Consider the following 14,840-nt stretch of genomic DNA (forward strand, 5'->3'; position numbering starts at 1 on the left):
AGTCTTCTGCCTTCTCAGCTCCAGTAAAATGAGTGGGTACTGAGAGTTTTCAAAAGGTTTATTAAGACCAGGAAATAAGAACATAACTAAATGTCTTTGTCCATTATTTGCCTTCTTCATCTACATCTGGTGTACTTTCTACAGCAAAAGGGAGCAGGTAGACATGGGAATCACAGGCAGTATGTGTTAGGATAATGTGCAAAAGTGGACACCTCATTGTCCTCAGTGATTCTAAAAGTGCATGAACTGAGACATTGCTCCATCCCAGGGAGATTTGGGTGCACCAAGTCATCATGCAGTGATGGAGACGTACTTGTGCTGATCCCCTATCAGTCACTGTCACCTTTGGCAAGGGCTGCATCTCACATGTCCTGGCTTATGCTATAGATCTGTGTCTGAGTAGCTGCAGCAGAAGGATCAGAGAGGGATGTGTCAGTTCCTCCGGATGACCCAATATTGTTTAATCACAGAAAACAAACTCTAATTTTCATCGCAGAACACACACTTTGTTTTGTTTTCTTTTGTTCTAACCTCTTACTCATTTATCCATCATTATTATGAATACGGTTTCTTTAAAAAAAAATCTGCAGTTCTAAGTCTAGATAGAAAACATTGCCCGTGTGACTACTTGGAGGAAACTCATTGTAGGCTTTTCACTCTTCATTAGTCTCCAATTTTCAAGCACCGAACTTTGGAAAACTCTCCAATCTCCAGTTGTGATACCAGTGATACGGAATGCTCAATACCTGTGAACAGCGCAGCGGCTCTGAAGCGACCTCCCTCATCAAATAATTCTCCATGTCGAGGCCATGTCCTTCGAAAAGCAAAGGTGAGAAGACTTATGTCTAGTTTTCTTCTTCTGTCCTTGTTATTACTTCATTAAAAATCTTATTTGCTTGTGGAGAGACAGAGTCAGAAAAGGAGGGAGGGAAAGATTGGTTCCTGCTGCTTCTGTGGGTGAAATTTAGCCTTAAGACGAGAATGTGCCGTATCTAAATTTATGTATTACTACATAAATACTGCTGATTTTGGGGAACCTTTTGCAGAAAAATTGGTAAGTAGTTTTGGAGACAGATTTTACTCTACTGTCTCATTCTTTATTTTTCTCTGTTCCTTTATAGATTTAATTTGCAAGGTAAGTGGTCTGTGGTGTGGACAGTCCATCTAAAATTTATAAAGTGACACTAATCTGTGTAGCAGAGCAGTGGTTAAAAGAGCACAGTTATAGTAAGTGTTCTGAAACAACACAAGATTGGGTCTCTTCTTTGCCAGCTGGTGCAAGAACAGAGTAGTTATACATTAAAATAATCAACAATTTGTTGTGCAAGTATCTACTTTTAATGTACACCTAAAGTAGAAATTTAATTAATTTAATATAATCTGAGAAGTACCAGCCTGAAGTTTGCAGTCCTGTTGTGTTGTTACAGTTTTCTAATTTTTGTGCTTTAGTTTAAATGGGATTTGCATGACCATTCTTCTGGGCTAAATTTGCTAGCAGCACGTAACCAAGGGTGACAGTAATAGTGTTGGCCTAAGCTTTTGCTGATTTAGTAGTTTACTGCTAATTGTAATTATAAACAATAATAATCATAGACATTTGTCTTTCATGCAGTCCCTTTGTTTTTTCAAAACAATGAAGTATTCAGTATAGGGGTTTTTTTAAGTAACTTTTGTCTTCATTGATGATATACATTTACAGTGACTGAGCATGAGCCTGGCACCTAAATGTAGTAGATACTGAAGAATGATAATCTCAACAAATTACTTGGTTTTCTGGCACATCCTAATCTCTCCATTTCCTCCCCCCCAGCCCCTTTACCTCTCTACATTGCCCAGGCCATGAATTACTTCTCCTGCTATACCTTATGTGAGAGCTTTCTCCCCCTTCTTCTACTACCATTTCCCCCATCCTTTCCATGGACACCAACTGCTTTTTCTGTCAGTTAACTTGATTCATTTAAATTCAGATAAGACTAATTAAACTCAGCATAATAGGTTTCAGTTCTATTTAACTTTGAAGTTTGCTGCTTGTATTTCAAACCTGAAGAAGGATTCATGTGCTCTAAAGCTTATCTGTGTATTCCAGTTATCCCCTAATTTGTCTTATTAAGATACCATCTCTAACTATACACTGTGTCTTAGATTTGCATGTTAGGACAGTGTTACTCAGGGAATGTGGTCTAGCAGAGCACAGTCCCTACAAAAGGGAGCATGGGTTTGTGCTACGTGCTGGACAGGCACATTAAAGCCAGCCATTTAATCTTTACAGCTGGATAAACCAGGGCACTATAAAAACCTAAACATTTTTGGTGTAAAGAATACCTTCCAGCTGTAGTACATTTTTCATGTTCAGCATATACCATACAGGAAAAACCCTGCTGTGTTGTTTGGTATCGCTGTGCTTTGGATGGCATGATAGGTTAGTCAAGCTCTTTTGTAGAGGAATCTTGGATATAAGCTCAGGCTAATCAAAAAGGATATGCTACTAAGCATATTTCCCATCCTGGGAAAAACAACTCAAAGTATCCAATTCAGCTTTAACAGCTTTTTCCTAAAACCTCATGCACTAAATATTGAGTGAAATTCTGCTGAATTAGATAGTGCAACCCAAGCTGTACTCAGCCCATTTGCAAGGAGCTGCAGCCAAAGTCTGCCATCAGGTATGCATCTGCAGCACACCCTGCTTTCGGGGGGGGTAACTGTACATGTGCGAGGGTGGAATTTGGCTCTCAATTCTTTTGGCCTTTTACAGTTGCAAGTGAGCCCAGGCCTTATAGATGTGGCTAAGGAAAGGGCGTCACACGTGAGTATCCCAGAGCAGAACTTTCTTGGCTCTCCATGCATGGATGTCAGTGCAATATGTGGGAGTGAAACAGATTTCATGTCTGTGCTTGCGCTTGCATCTTCAGCAACTGGCAAATCTCCCAACTTTATGAGGGAGTTGTATAAGTGTTCAAAATGTCAGGGGTTTTTTTCCCCTCCACTATGTATTTGAGTGCACTGAATGCCTCCCTTCTTGCTCTTTCCTTTCACAAAGGTTGCTGAGTCTGTCACCAGCCAGCCTTGTGTTTGCAGCCACCCTCGTGTCACCATCGTGCTAATGAGCCGCACGACCGTGCCGCACTCTGCTAGGGCAGCAGCTGTCAGAGCTGTGTGCGCACCAGTGCCTCGTGGGAGAGGCAAGGCACCTGACACAGCAGGTTTGGAAGGTGCTCCACCAAAACCTCTTCTCCTCTCAGATGCACTGACATGAGAAGGAAATATAGACAGAAGCAAGAGGACAGATCTAGTGCTAAATCTAAGAAGTAGCTGCAATTTGGGGACTGTTTAGGACATACACTGCATACATATATGCATACGTATATTTTGATTTTTTAACTTTTCTGTTTGTAACATATGCTTTTAATTTTTTTCATAAAATAATAACGCATATTTTTAATAAGTCAGAAGGCATTTTAATTGCGGTTTTGTTAAATCTCTACTTGGCTGGAAATGGAGAATGTATTAAAATGTGGAAAACAATATTCTGCATTAGCATTCCTAGAGAATGGTCCAAATATCCTTGCTGTACAAGAAAAACAATTATTTAAACATTTCACATTTCAAATTACTTTCTAAAACCAAATTGTTATGTATAACAAGGAAACTACAATGATTATTTCTGATTTGTTTTCAAAACTGGTGGACTGGTGAATGTCAGCAGCTTACATTTTGCTTATGTTCAGAGACTGAAGAGGAAAAGGAGCTTTCCTAGTTTCCCAGCTCCCAGTCAGGCTGTCAGTGTTGACTTAAACATTCTTTCATTGGTGTGAACCTGCTGGTGAAATGGAAACAGAGAAAAAGTTCCTTCTGCACCTGCAAAAGAAGCTACTGCTTTCAAGGCTTATTTAACACTTTACAAAATTCTCCTCCCAGTTGCTTAGCCAAGGACCTCCTTTAGAGTTTTAGTAGCATATACGTAGGGAATATATATTTAAAAGCCTTCTTAAGCTAGTTTTTGCTAACACTGTGGTTTAAGTTTAGGTTTACCATAATTTGAAGGGTAAAAGTGAATATTTAAAATACATTGTATTTTAATAAAAGCACCATTTAAATGAAGGAAAAAACCCCCCACAAGATTAAAAAAAAAAAATTTCATGTCTACCTGCTTTAAACCCAAGATTTTTTTCTTACATTGCTAAAGCAGCCTCCATGACCTTTACTGCTGCTTTACAGGGGTTGAAGAGGTGTTACAGTCATGCAGCTGTTCAGCCAAGCTAATGCTATTACTGCTTTCAGCCACAGAAACAGATATTTACATGCATAAGTAACGGTTTTCAGTCAGAGCTCTTAAATGTTGTGGAATGAGTGTTAAATTCAGGAATTCAGGTTGGGAGCCAAGTCAGCAGGCTGCCTGGAGAGTATTATCTGCAGAGTAGACGGGTGTGAGAAGAATCTGTAGATCCCAGTGCCTGGCTAGGAACAGCTGGGTGGTTGCTCCATGGGGATTACTTCAGCAAGAGGCCAACTCCTTCATATCTTCCTTGGTTCTGGATCGCTGTAAGGGTGTGATTCAGGGAGGATGTACAGTGTGGATGTCCTAAGCTGAGCTCATCCCTCTTCAGCTCTTCTGCTCCTGTGTACTGTTAAGAAATACTGTAGGTACACTCAATAGCCACAAGTTTGATTTAACTGGATGTTTAGCTGTAGCAATCTCATCATTTTCACTTATGTGGCAGAAGACATGGCAATACCTTGCTCTGAGACACATGGATGAAAGCATTACAGATTACGTGCTTTGCTGTGGATGGTAGGTGTCATTGTCCTCAGCTAACATGTGTGGAAACTGAGGCACAGAAAGGCACAATGATTTCTTTAACTTGCTGAGAATAGCTCAACTTGGATTATGTATATGGGAAACAAATGCAGTGTAAACTAACTTGTTTTTCTTTACCCTGCCTGTAAGTCTCTCTGCCTCAGTAAGTTGCCTTTTTTAGCCATAGAAACATGTGTCTGCCATAATAAAAAATTGAAGATTAGTAAAGCAATCAGTTGGTGCCAGCTATGAGAGATATTGAGTGCTTTCTGCTGTCTCCTGCAAGTTAAGTTAGAAAGCCCTATATGCTAAATCAGCCTCTCCCTTATTCAGCTCTAGCTGAGTGCTTTCCACCAACTGCGGGGTGAGAATTTGCTCCGTAAGTAACCTTTACAGAAAACAAACGTGGCTTATTTGCTCTGCACTAGGAAAAAAGGTTGCCGTACGTAGTTGTGGAGGTGTGGAAGCACAGACACTACCAGGACATACTTGTTACCATTCCCTAACTAATTGTGGGCAGAAGCTGGATCCAGTGAAGTCAATGGAAAAACTGTTACTGACCTCAGATGGCTTTGGCTTAGGAGATCTGATGACATCAGTAGAATATCCTGATTTCTCTAACATTTTTCATATCTTTTTTTTCTTTAATACCCTTCCAGGAATGGGAGATGAAAAATGGAACATAAATATAGAAAAACCACTCGCTTTCCATAAAGGCCTTACCTATTATGGACCAAGACATAGGCTGCAAAAGACTCGTCTGAAAGGTGGTATCAAGCGATACGACAGAAGAGTTTTTATAATTCTGTTAAGTTAATGGTAGCTTGGCGCTAATTTGCCTGTATTCCCTCTACTGTATTGCTGTGTAACTACATGTGCCCCTTTTTATTAGCTGTAACTCTTTATTTCCAACTTCACTGGTAAAGAAAATGAAAACCAAAAAAACCAAACCAACCATAGTAATTGAAAAGGAGCATAAAGTCACAGTTGAAAAGTTTACTTTGCTGAAACAGCATAGACCAACAATGTTAATTATATCACATCAGGTGGCCTGAACACCGCTGAAGACTGGTGTGTTAAGACCAAGGTGAAACCATAACTCTTACAGCTTAAAACTGACTTTTGAGGTCTGCCACAGAGGTGGCTGAGCGACTTCTTGTTCGTTAGCAGTCACTTTGCTGTTAGCTGTTCATGTGGCAAAGAAAACTGAAGAAATGTATTCACAGAAATGTCGTGGCTTGTTTGGCCAGGAAGGCAGGAGCTCTTCAGTGTCGCTGTCCTCTATGCTGGTGTAAGACCGTGGGATAACACAATTCAGCTGTGAAGCATTTCTGGATACTTTTTAGACAGATGCTTTTGTCATTGGAAGATGAAAAGCTGCCATACTTTGAACAAAATTCATTTTAGTACGTTCTCTTTAGTATTATTCTGAAGCACCAGTCATTTTCAAAGGTCATGTTGTTGAACTATGACTTGTTCCTGATTTTTTTAAAAGGCAAACAGGTATTTTTAGATACTGCTTCTTTTCTATACTTTTTGAAAATAAGAAAGAAAACATAATTGAAATTAATCCTCAACAGATAATGGCAACTCAGAATAGCTTATGCAGTCAGTCTTGTTTTGTTTTTTTATAATATAGTATTGTTAAACTTGAGTTATAGAACACTGCTGTACTTAAGTTTCTTTCATCTTTTCAGACCTCAGCTATTATTTTTGAGGAAGACGGACTGAAAAGATGATAATTTCCTGACTCTTCTATAAGCAATTTTACAAAGAATTGGGGATTTTCTCAGACAGGAGTCCATTTCTGTTTACTAGGAAACAGCGTCTTGCATTTTAGTCTGTAAAATTAGAGAAATCTGTTCTTTGTCTCCATTCATGTCATTCCTAAGAACTTACATGCAGTAAATTGCCAACTAAAGTCCTTCAAAAGCTCAAGATTGGCTTTAAAAAATCAAGAGAGAGGGAAAAAAAACATTTAATCAGTTGGGTTCTTTTAATTTTTTCTCTGCGTTTTTTTTTTAAGCTTTTGGAGAGCCTTCAATCACATTCTCAAGATTTTTTTACTCCTCAACTGTGAGGACTAGAAAATTACTTTAATTAAAAAAATTAAAATACTACTCATATTTTGAGATAATCACAGATGTTAGGGCTGGAATCTTGATAATTAGTTAAGATTTGCAATTAAAACCACAGAAGTTGGCAAGACAGCAGTTATCAAGGATCACATCCCTTTGTGGCCCAGCCTACGGTTTGTCTCCTACCTTTAGGAATGAATGGGTGTGCATAACTCCTGCAGGGAACACTGGGATTCCCAGCTGAGCTGGACTCCAGAGGACTTCCTGCAGGATCTAGTGGGATTTGAAGGCACAGAGCTATCAGAAAGACCTGATAGCTGCTAGGACACAGGGCTGTGTCCTGTTCCCAAATGCAATTAGTGCCAAGGATCCCATTGACCTTAGCAGAGTAGAAATAGGGCCCAACATGAGAAAAGGCTCTTTGCTTCTTGGGACTGTGCTTTGTACAAAGTGCCGCAGGAATGCAGATACAGTAGGGAAACAAGTGTCAGTGTGGTTTTCACTGAAAACAGGATTTTTTAATATTATTTTAGGTCATCTGCTTAATTACTAACTCTATAAGTAGAGGGCACATCCTGTGCTCTATGACTATGGACTAAACAGTATCAAGTTCCCATAAATATTAGCAGAAACAAATTTGAAGCAAAAGTAAGTTCATTTAGGCTTTTTATTTCAAATTAAGTTATTTATTTGTATATTTCAATAAATATTTAATTTATATCTGTACATATTTATGATGCAAATTAGGCTTCTAGTCAACGTTTGCAATGATGTAACAGTTGCCATTAAGAAGTGGTCCCACATTAAGTAATGCAGAGTACTCAAAAGCCAAATCACTTGTCTTGTTTACCCAATATTGGCATTGTATCTTCCACCCCTATATCCCATGGAAGAAAAAATAGTTCCTTGGCAAGGACAGGTTTTAATCCATGCCTGATACAGAAGCATGCAAATTTCTGTCCAAGCAAACAGAAAACGCATGGTGCTGGGGCCATGCACACAGCCCCAGCCCCAGTGCTGCAGCCTTCTGCTCTGCTACAGACGCCGGTCACCCTCGGCACCTATAGTGCCCTTGGCACCTATAGCACCCACTGCAGCAGGAGCTGCTGGCAAAATTAAGCCTCTTTCGCCCTTCCTCCAGCAAATACCACCACCCTCTCATCCCCCAACCCAGCACGTACTGTAATTGTATGTCTCTAATGGTTGAGTACATCGGTACCATTGCAATTTGCATTAGTGGCATGTCTATTCTGTATAATGGCCAAGGTTTTGAAAGGAGGAAAACAAAAAACCTCTGGAAATAACCTCTCTGTAGACCACATTCAGTGCTGTGAAATGTACTCTGTTTTCTTGAATAGTACTATTGCTGCACAGTTTTTTATAAAAAGCGACAGAGCTTGTATTTTCACCATTTTTAGATTTCAGGATCACCAGGCAAAGTCAGCAATAGAGCGGCATGACTTCTGTTTTAAAGAAAAACTCTTGTATTTTAAACCATTTCTGTCTTTTAAGAAAATGTTACACTTGTGCTTCCTCAGCAAACTCCTGTTACCGTACCAGGTGCTTTTTTAAATTGTTTTTTTATGGGTGATGCTTTTTTTAAAAAAAAACAGATCATAACTTTGGGGGATCAAAGCTGTTTTTTTTAATGAGATGATTGTGGCAATTTTTTAATTTTTCAAATGGAGAATACTTAATTTAGTATCAATTTTTGTTAAAGACACTTTCAAATTAATTGGCCCAGGCTGTATGTTGTAAGATAATGTTCTCATATTAAGAATGTAATTATTTCCTTATTGTATTTTTAAAAAACAAAATCATATTTAAAAAAAATCTCTGTGAAAAAAGCATGAAAGAAACATGAAAAAAGTTTTTGTTTTATTTTTGTTATTGGATATGTTGGCAGTGCCCATTATAATTGACTGTAAATATAGTCTTTCTACTGTATTTCTCACTGTATTTAAGTTTTTTGACACACATTCATGGAAACTTCTGTTAAAAAAAAAAAAGTCAAAAGAGACCCACCTTGTGTGTCTCTCACACCCACAATGTGTGTCGTAGTAGCTTCAACTAACTTTATGCCTTTCTAGTTTGTTCTTCAGAAAGTCTTGCAGAGTGTGAAAAAAGACTGGCACCTGGTAGGTGCGACAGATCCAAGACCATTATTAATAAAGTTACCTGTCAAAAAAAGAAGTATTTGCATTGTTGTTTCTTGGTATTTGTCAGTATAAGTAGGTGGGCACCTTAGCAGGACACCTGCAATAGTCAACCTCAGCCAAGTACCAATCTCCCATGCCGGTCAGTTGAGAAATGCTTGGACCGGTTATAATTAGTGGGTTTTTTTGATAACAGTTCTGTCCCCTTTTAACTGGGCAATTTGAATGCAGTCTATCTAAGGGCTTTCCTGGCAATGGAAAATGGAAGTTCAATGTATTCAGAGCTCATAGCAGAAGTTGTCACTTATCTAGTGTTACTGTATCAGTTTGCTTACATGTCAACCCCGTTCATAAATAATGTAAAATGTAAAACATTAAAAATTACCCCTAAGAAATTAATGTGGTTCAAAAGCAAACTGAGCCAATTATCAGGCTACTTAATGATGAATATAGCAATTCCTTATAGATGACTGACAGATGAGATTGAAAAGTGATAATAATTACTCCTCGTGACTTTTCTTAGATTTAGCTGTTGCTCCCATTACACTAAATTATTACCAAATGTCATGCTTAAGTAGAAAATACATTTAATTTTACCAAACTCAGGGAAGCACTATTATAAAGAAGTACAATTGGTTTCCCTTCTGTACTCACTGCCTCCTTGACCTCAGGAGAGAGAAGTGGTCAACATTTGTAAATTGTCATGGTAGTACAACTAGGAAGAATTGTCTCTCAAGTAGACACAGCTTTTGCTCTGCTTAATCAAAGCTTATAACCCTTCTCTGCCTTTTGACAAGTAAAAGCCTTCAAAAGCAAAGCAAATTATTAGTATTTCTCTAGAGAAAGAAAGGTCAGTAGAAAAGATACATATAGGACAGGTTGTATAAATACATATATGTTATATGTAAAAATATATATTTAGAATAGTACTATATAATATTATTATAGTATAATAGTATATATGCAAAAATGAGAAAATTAATACCTTAAGTTACTCAGGCTCATGGCCTAGAAAAGCCTTAAAGAGAATCTTAGTGTTTTTCTGTAAGCTACATTTAATATTTGGTCTACCCAGTTGCATCCCAAAGGCATTCAATATGAAACACGCCACCTAACTTACTCCATTGTGGTTTATTCCTGCAGGTGGGCACCCACACTGTAAGCATCACAGTGCTTTACTGTTAAGTTATTCTCTTATTTTTTATTTAAATTTGTGCAGAAGTTGAGCACCATCAGACCCCTCATTACTGTATTTGAGCACAGGGTTTTATAAAGAAATGCTCCTGGCTAGAGAATGAAGGATGGCAAATGTGGAGAGGGAAGAATCACTCACTTTTACAGCCATATTGGGCAAATTGACAGATGGTATAATAAAGTGAAGAATTAGTGAACAGACTGAGAAATCACTGTACTGGATAGAGTCAACACAGGTTTTCTACTGGGGTGTCATTGCTCATGAAGTGCTAAGAGATCTGTGAGGCTGTTAGGGAGCATTCAGGAAAAGAATATACTATGGTTGGATTACTTCAACACGCTTTTGACAAGGGCCGTCACTAAAGAGGTTGAAGTAGCTACTGGAGAAAAGGAGAAGGCCCAATAGGATAACTAACTGGTTGGTAAACAAACAAAAAATAGGGCATAAATTCTCTCTTTTCAGTCAGCCTTGGGATCCCAACAGGGCTGGGGTCTGAACCTTGTGCATACCAGAATATTCAGAAATAATGGGGGGGAAAAAAGCAATGAAAAATTTGCTGTTAGTAATATATTCAGGATAGTAACAGTAAAAGCCAACTACAGGGATTCGCAGAAATACCTTTCACAGCTTCACCAGTGATTAAAATGGCAGAAGAAACTCAATGTAGAGGAATATAGAAAAAGTTACCTGTGGTAAGAAAGAAGAAAAAAAACTCCAAAAACCCCAATCTAAACAATTATGAGTGCCAAAATAGCACTACACCCAAGATGATCATGGAGTTTTAATAGTTAGGTCTATGTACTGCATAGTAACAATAATTAGGAAAAAACCCCATAAACCCCAAACCCTACCAAAACCCTTGCAAATACCTTGTGGTCTAAAATGCAGCAAATAGCTCTAGACCCTGTCTGACCTGCACAACTTGCACAAGCAAGTGGTAAAAAAAGAAAACCGCCCATCTATCATCGCTGATACCTCCATTTTCTACTTTAGGACATAGAAAACATTATCCAAAGTCTGGCCACTGACTGTCAGAAATAGATCAACTCATATGGACAATGGTACAAGGGAAGAAAGAAATCCAGAAGCATAGCAACCCCTCCATACAAGGAAAAATATTTTTGATATTACAATGGAATTCAAGGGGAAAGCAAAGATAAGGCCTTTTCAGTGTGAAAAAAAAATCTTGAGGAGGGAAAGGAATATGTGAAACAGTCATAAAAATCAGCAGCAGAATGGGGACTGAAATAGTCCCTGTCACTAACAGGGTCAGTGTTAGGTTAATGGTTGGACTAGATGATCTTTCAAGGTCTTTTCCAACCTAGATGATTCTGTGATTCTGTAACAGTACAAACTATTGCGAGTATCAAAATTAATGGAGCGGGTTCAGAACAACTGCACAGAGGTACTTTCATTCACTGCCCAATTCAGCTATGGAATTTGTTGCCACAGAATTTTATGGATGCTAAAAGCTTACATGGGTCCATAAACAATAAACAAAATTCATGGCAGAAAAGAATTGCTTAAGGCTATCAAACACAAAGCTACCAGTTCCAAAGCAGAAAGGTCCAGCTCCAGGGTGGACGGAGGCTGAAAGCGCATACTGGGTAAGTGTCCTCGCGTGCTCCCGCCCTTGCCCTGCCATACTGCTATTGATAAATGAACCTGGTTTCTTTCATAGACGACTATTTAATTTTTCCCACCAGCAGTTACAAAAGCGTTCTCTCCTATAAAATAATGTATCATATTCTTTTTAATTTGATTTTTAAAGCAAGCATCTGTCTTAAGATCGAGACAATGCAGTACCATTCCTTCACAATATATTAGATAACTGAAATAATTAAATTACATCAAGGATATTCCTCTTCAATAATCTGTCCTGATGACAAGGAAATAATTTTTCTATTAGGTTTTGTAGAATTACAGCTCAGTAGAATTAAAGCTACATAGTCCTGAGTGGAACATGAGTGAAAAGCTTCATTCTTCGTTTCATTATTAATTTTAAAATAGACTGATAATTGCTGTCACTGAATTATTCCTTGGAATTATCACTTTTTTAACCTTTTTTTTAGCATGTACTGCTGTTTTTAATTTTTTTGGAGATCAGCTTTCGGTGTGATGCTGTAACAGTGAGAACAGATCCTTGTGTCATGTTAAAAATAAACTAAGCTGCATTTGCAGCATTTTACTTCAGCTTTTGTAAACCATGAGGATCAGAATACAGTAACATTTTCACCACAGCAGCTGGATTCATATGAAAGCAAAGCATCTTTCAAGGCATAAATCACAGACAGAAAAAAATGGAAAAGAAATCACTGTCTTAATGGAAAACAGGAAAAAATATTGGATGGTGTTTATGACTCAGAAGTTTTATTATAGAGACATAATTTATGATGATGTTGAAAACAGGCTTAAAAATAGTGTAGCAATTAATATGGCTTTGATGAGGACAGCAAAGGATACAGAAGTGAAGTGATTATCTTATTTTTTCCATGGAAATTGGTTTTTGAAGTAAAGCATCCCTTCAGGTTAAATATTAGCAAGTTTCACGTGGTGTCTCATTTATGGGAACAACTTGTCTGTGTCTGTTCTCACTCCTGCCCTTTCAACTCAGGAGCTTTCCTCAGAAAGAACTATTGTAACATCATTGAAAATAAGAGACTTTAGGGTCTTTTTAGTTCTTTTGCTTTTTATTTGTATCAGAGCACGAAATTTGGAAAATGAAACCCAGTCACTTGAGATTCAATAGGCTGCTTTTTTTAGTGATAAATTGCAGTTTAAAGTCTCACCTAGCCACGATATAGGATTAGAGGACCTGAAATGACAATCATCAGAATGTTTTCTAGCTGAGTTACACAAGTAGGGAAAGCCTCAAGCTTCATTTCTGAACCCAGTCTCACATTTAGCATGATGTGCTTGTCACAGGGTAGGATCATACAGCCCATACCGTGGGGTTCCTCTGGCTGCTAGGTCTTTCAGCAGGGACTATGAGAAAGTGCTGAACTAGGACAGACTGAGAAAATTAAGTTTAAACTTATATTTTGGAAATTTTTCCTTCTCATTTCCCATGTTCTGATCCTCAAAATATACCCACTCGATGAATAAATAATGCATTCATTCTCCCATTAAAACTTCATTGTAGACTATAAAATTTCTATGGCTAATTAAAAAATTGGTAGATAATAGTTTATGTTGCTGCTTTGTCCCAGTATGAGGTTTCATAAGAGTTCACATTGCACATCCACAACCACAAGGCTTAGCAATATCTCTGCTCTTCCCTGTTGTGAGTGTTAGGTAGTGAAAAGAACCATCAAGTTTTTCTTTTACCAGAGTCAGACTTTCCCTGGGAAGGCCAAGCTGCTGTACCAAGCTGCACAGCAGCAGCTTTGTGTCGGCGAACCATAAACTGCATGCTAGCCCTCAACCTGAGCTAAGCCAGTAGCAGCTTGCCTCAAATTTCTGAATCAGGGAAGAATGTACAAATTGCAGGGATGCACGGCATAGTCTGACTTCAGCAGTTCAGTGACCTTTGCAAAGATAGAGAGCACTTGCCAGGATCAGTAACAGTGTTTTGAGTGCCAGGGCCACATTCTTGCATACAGATAACTTAAGGACAAGGTTTTATTTCCAGACCCCTCAATTTCACAAGGTGGATGCAACTGCTATACAGCACGGGCAACTCTTCAGGAAGAGAGTGGGATAAAGGAAAGACAACACAGTTAATAAAGAAAAAAGAATAAATAAGGAGCAAGTAGTGTGTGAAGCCAATGAAAATGGAACAGGTTGGAATAAAAACACAGAAAGGGCAGAAAAGCACACACAGCTTAATTTTGTTTATGTCTTTCTATTATAGAGAGATCAAGGTTGAACCCTGCTAAATTCTTTAATTCTTTAGCCAGACAGAAATATTCAGCCTTTGATGCAGCAGAGTTCCAGAAGATTTATTTTTCAACTGCAGCTGCATGGCTTCCGTCTCACCACAGAGTGTCACTCTCATGCCAGCTATACTGCAGCAACTCTACTTCTAGGAGTGGCGCTGAGCTGCAGTATAGGAGGATGAAGTGGAGTGGCTAAAGTGGAGGAGGATGAAGCTTTGCTGCAGCCTTTGAGTTCAGTGCTGCTGACGTTGAGTAGTTTGACACTAATTACTGACAAATCAAAACATACACACAAACTCTGGGGACTGGTTAAACCATTTCCCTTCCACAAATCCCATGAAGCCCTCCACAAGAAAAACAAAGCAACCAATAGTTTAGAGCCAAATTTTATTAAAGAAAAACCTGTAGTGCAGGTTCTCAGGACAAATGCATACCTTTGGATGCAGTGGAGTACACAGGTACGTATACAGTAGTTTGCCTGCTACATGTTTGGAAGCTGAAAGAGACCGTGATAATCTGTACTGCACAGTTCATCACCATCATCAAAAGTTGCCAAAAACTTGGTTGTGGATCACTAACAGACACTTGGTTATGTGTGTGCACTACATATTGCACAAGACTTTTGATTAAGCTATTAATTGTGCAATTGAATCACAGTTAAGTGTTACATTAAGCATATTCAAACATATATTTGTGGTTTTTTTCTTTTCAAAAACGGCACGTCACTACAAAACTGCC

At 38.4% G+C, this 14,840-nt stretch overlaps 1 protein-coding gene across 5 annotated transcripts in view; it reads left to right on the forward strand.

Moving 5' to 3' along the window:
• The window catches only part of AFAP1 (actin filament associated protein 1), a 125,455-nt gene extending 116,297 nt beyond the window's left edge, over positions 1-9,158 (forward strand). For 3 of the 5 annotated variants that reach the window (XM_074822041.1, XM_074822044.1, XM_074822042.1), the window contains 3 exons: positions 668-829; positions 2,753-2,803; positions 5,455-9,158. In XM_074822041.1, the coding sequence (XP_074678142.1) occupies positions 668-829; positions 2,753-2,803; positions 5,455-5,481 (240 nt within the window). In that variant the 3' untranslated portion in view covers positions 5,482-9,158. The remainder of the gene's footprint in view (positions 1-667; positions 830-2,752; positions 2,804-5,454) is intronic. The other 2 variants (XM_074822043.1, XM_074822045.1) reach the window with 1 other exon arrangement.
• The last annotated feature ends 5,682 nt before the right edge of the window (positions 9,159-14,840 follow it).

The sequence above is a fragment of the Strix aluco genome, chromosome 4 (genome assembly GCF_031877795.1).
Source record: "Strix aluco isolate bStrAlu1 chromosome 4, bStrAlu1.hap1, whole genome shotgun sequence".
In the NCBI taxonomy this organism is placed as follows: Eukaryota; Metazoa; Chordata; class Aves; order Strigiformes; family Strigidae; genus Strix; species Strix aluco.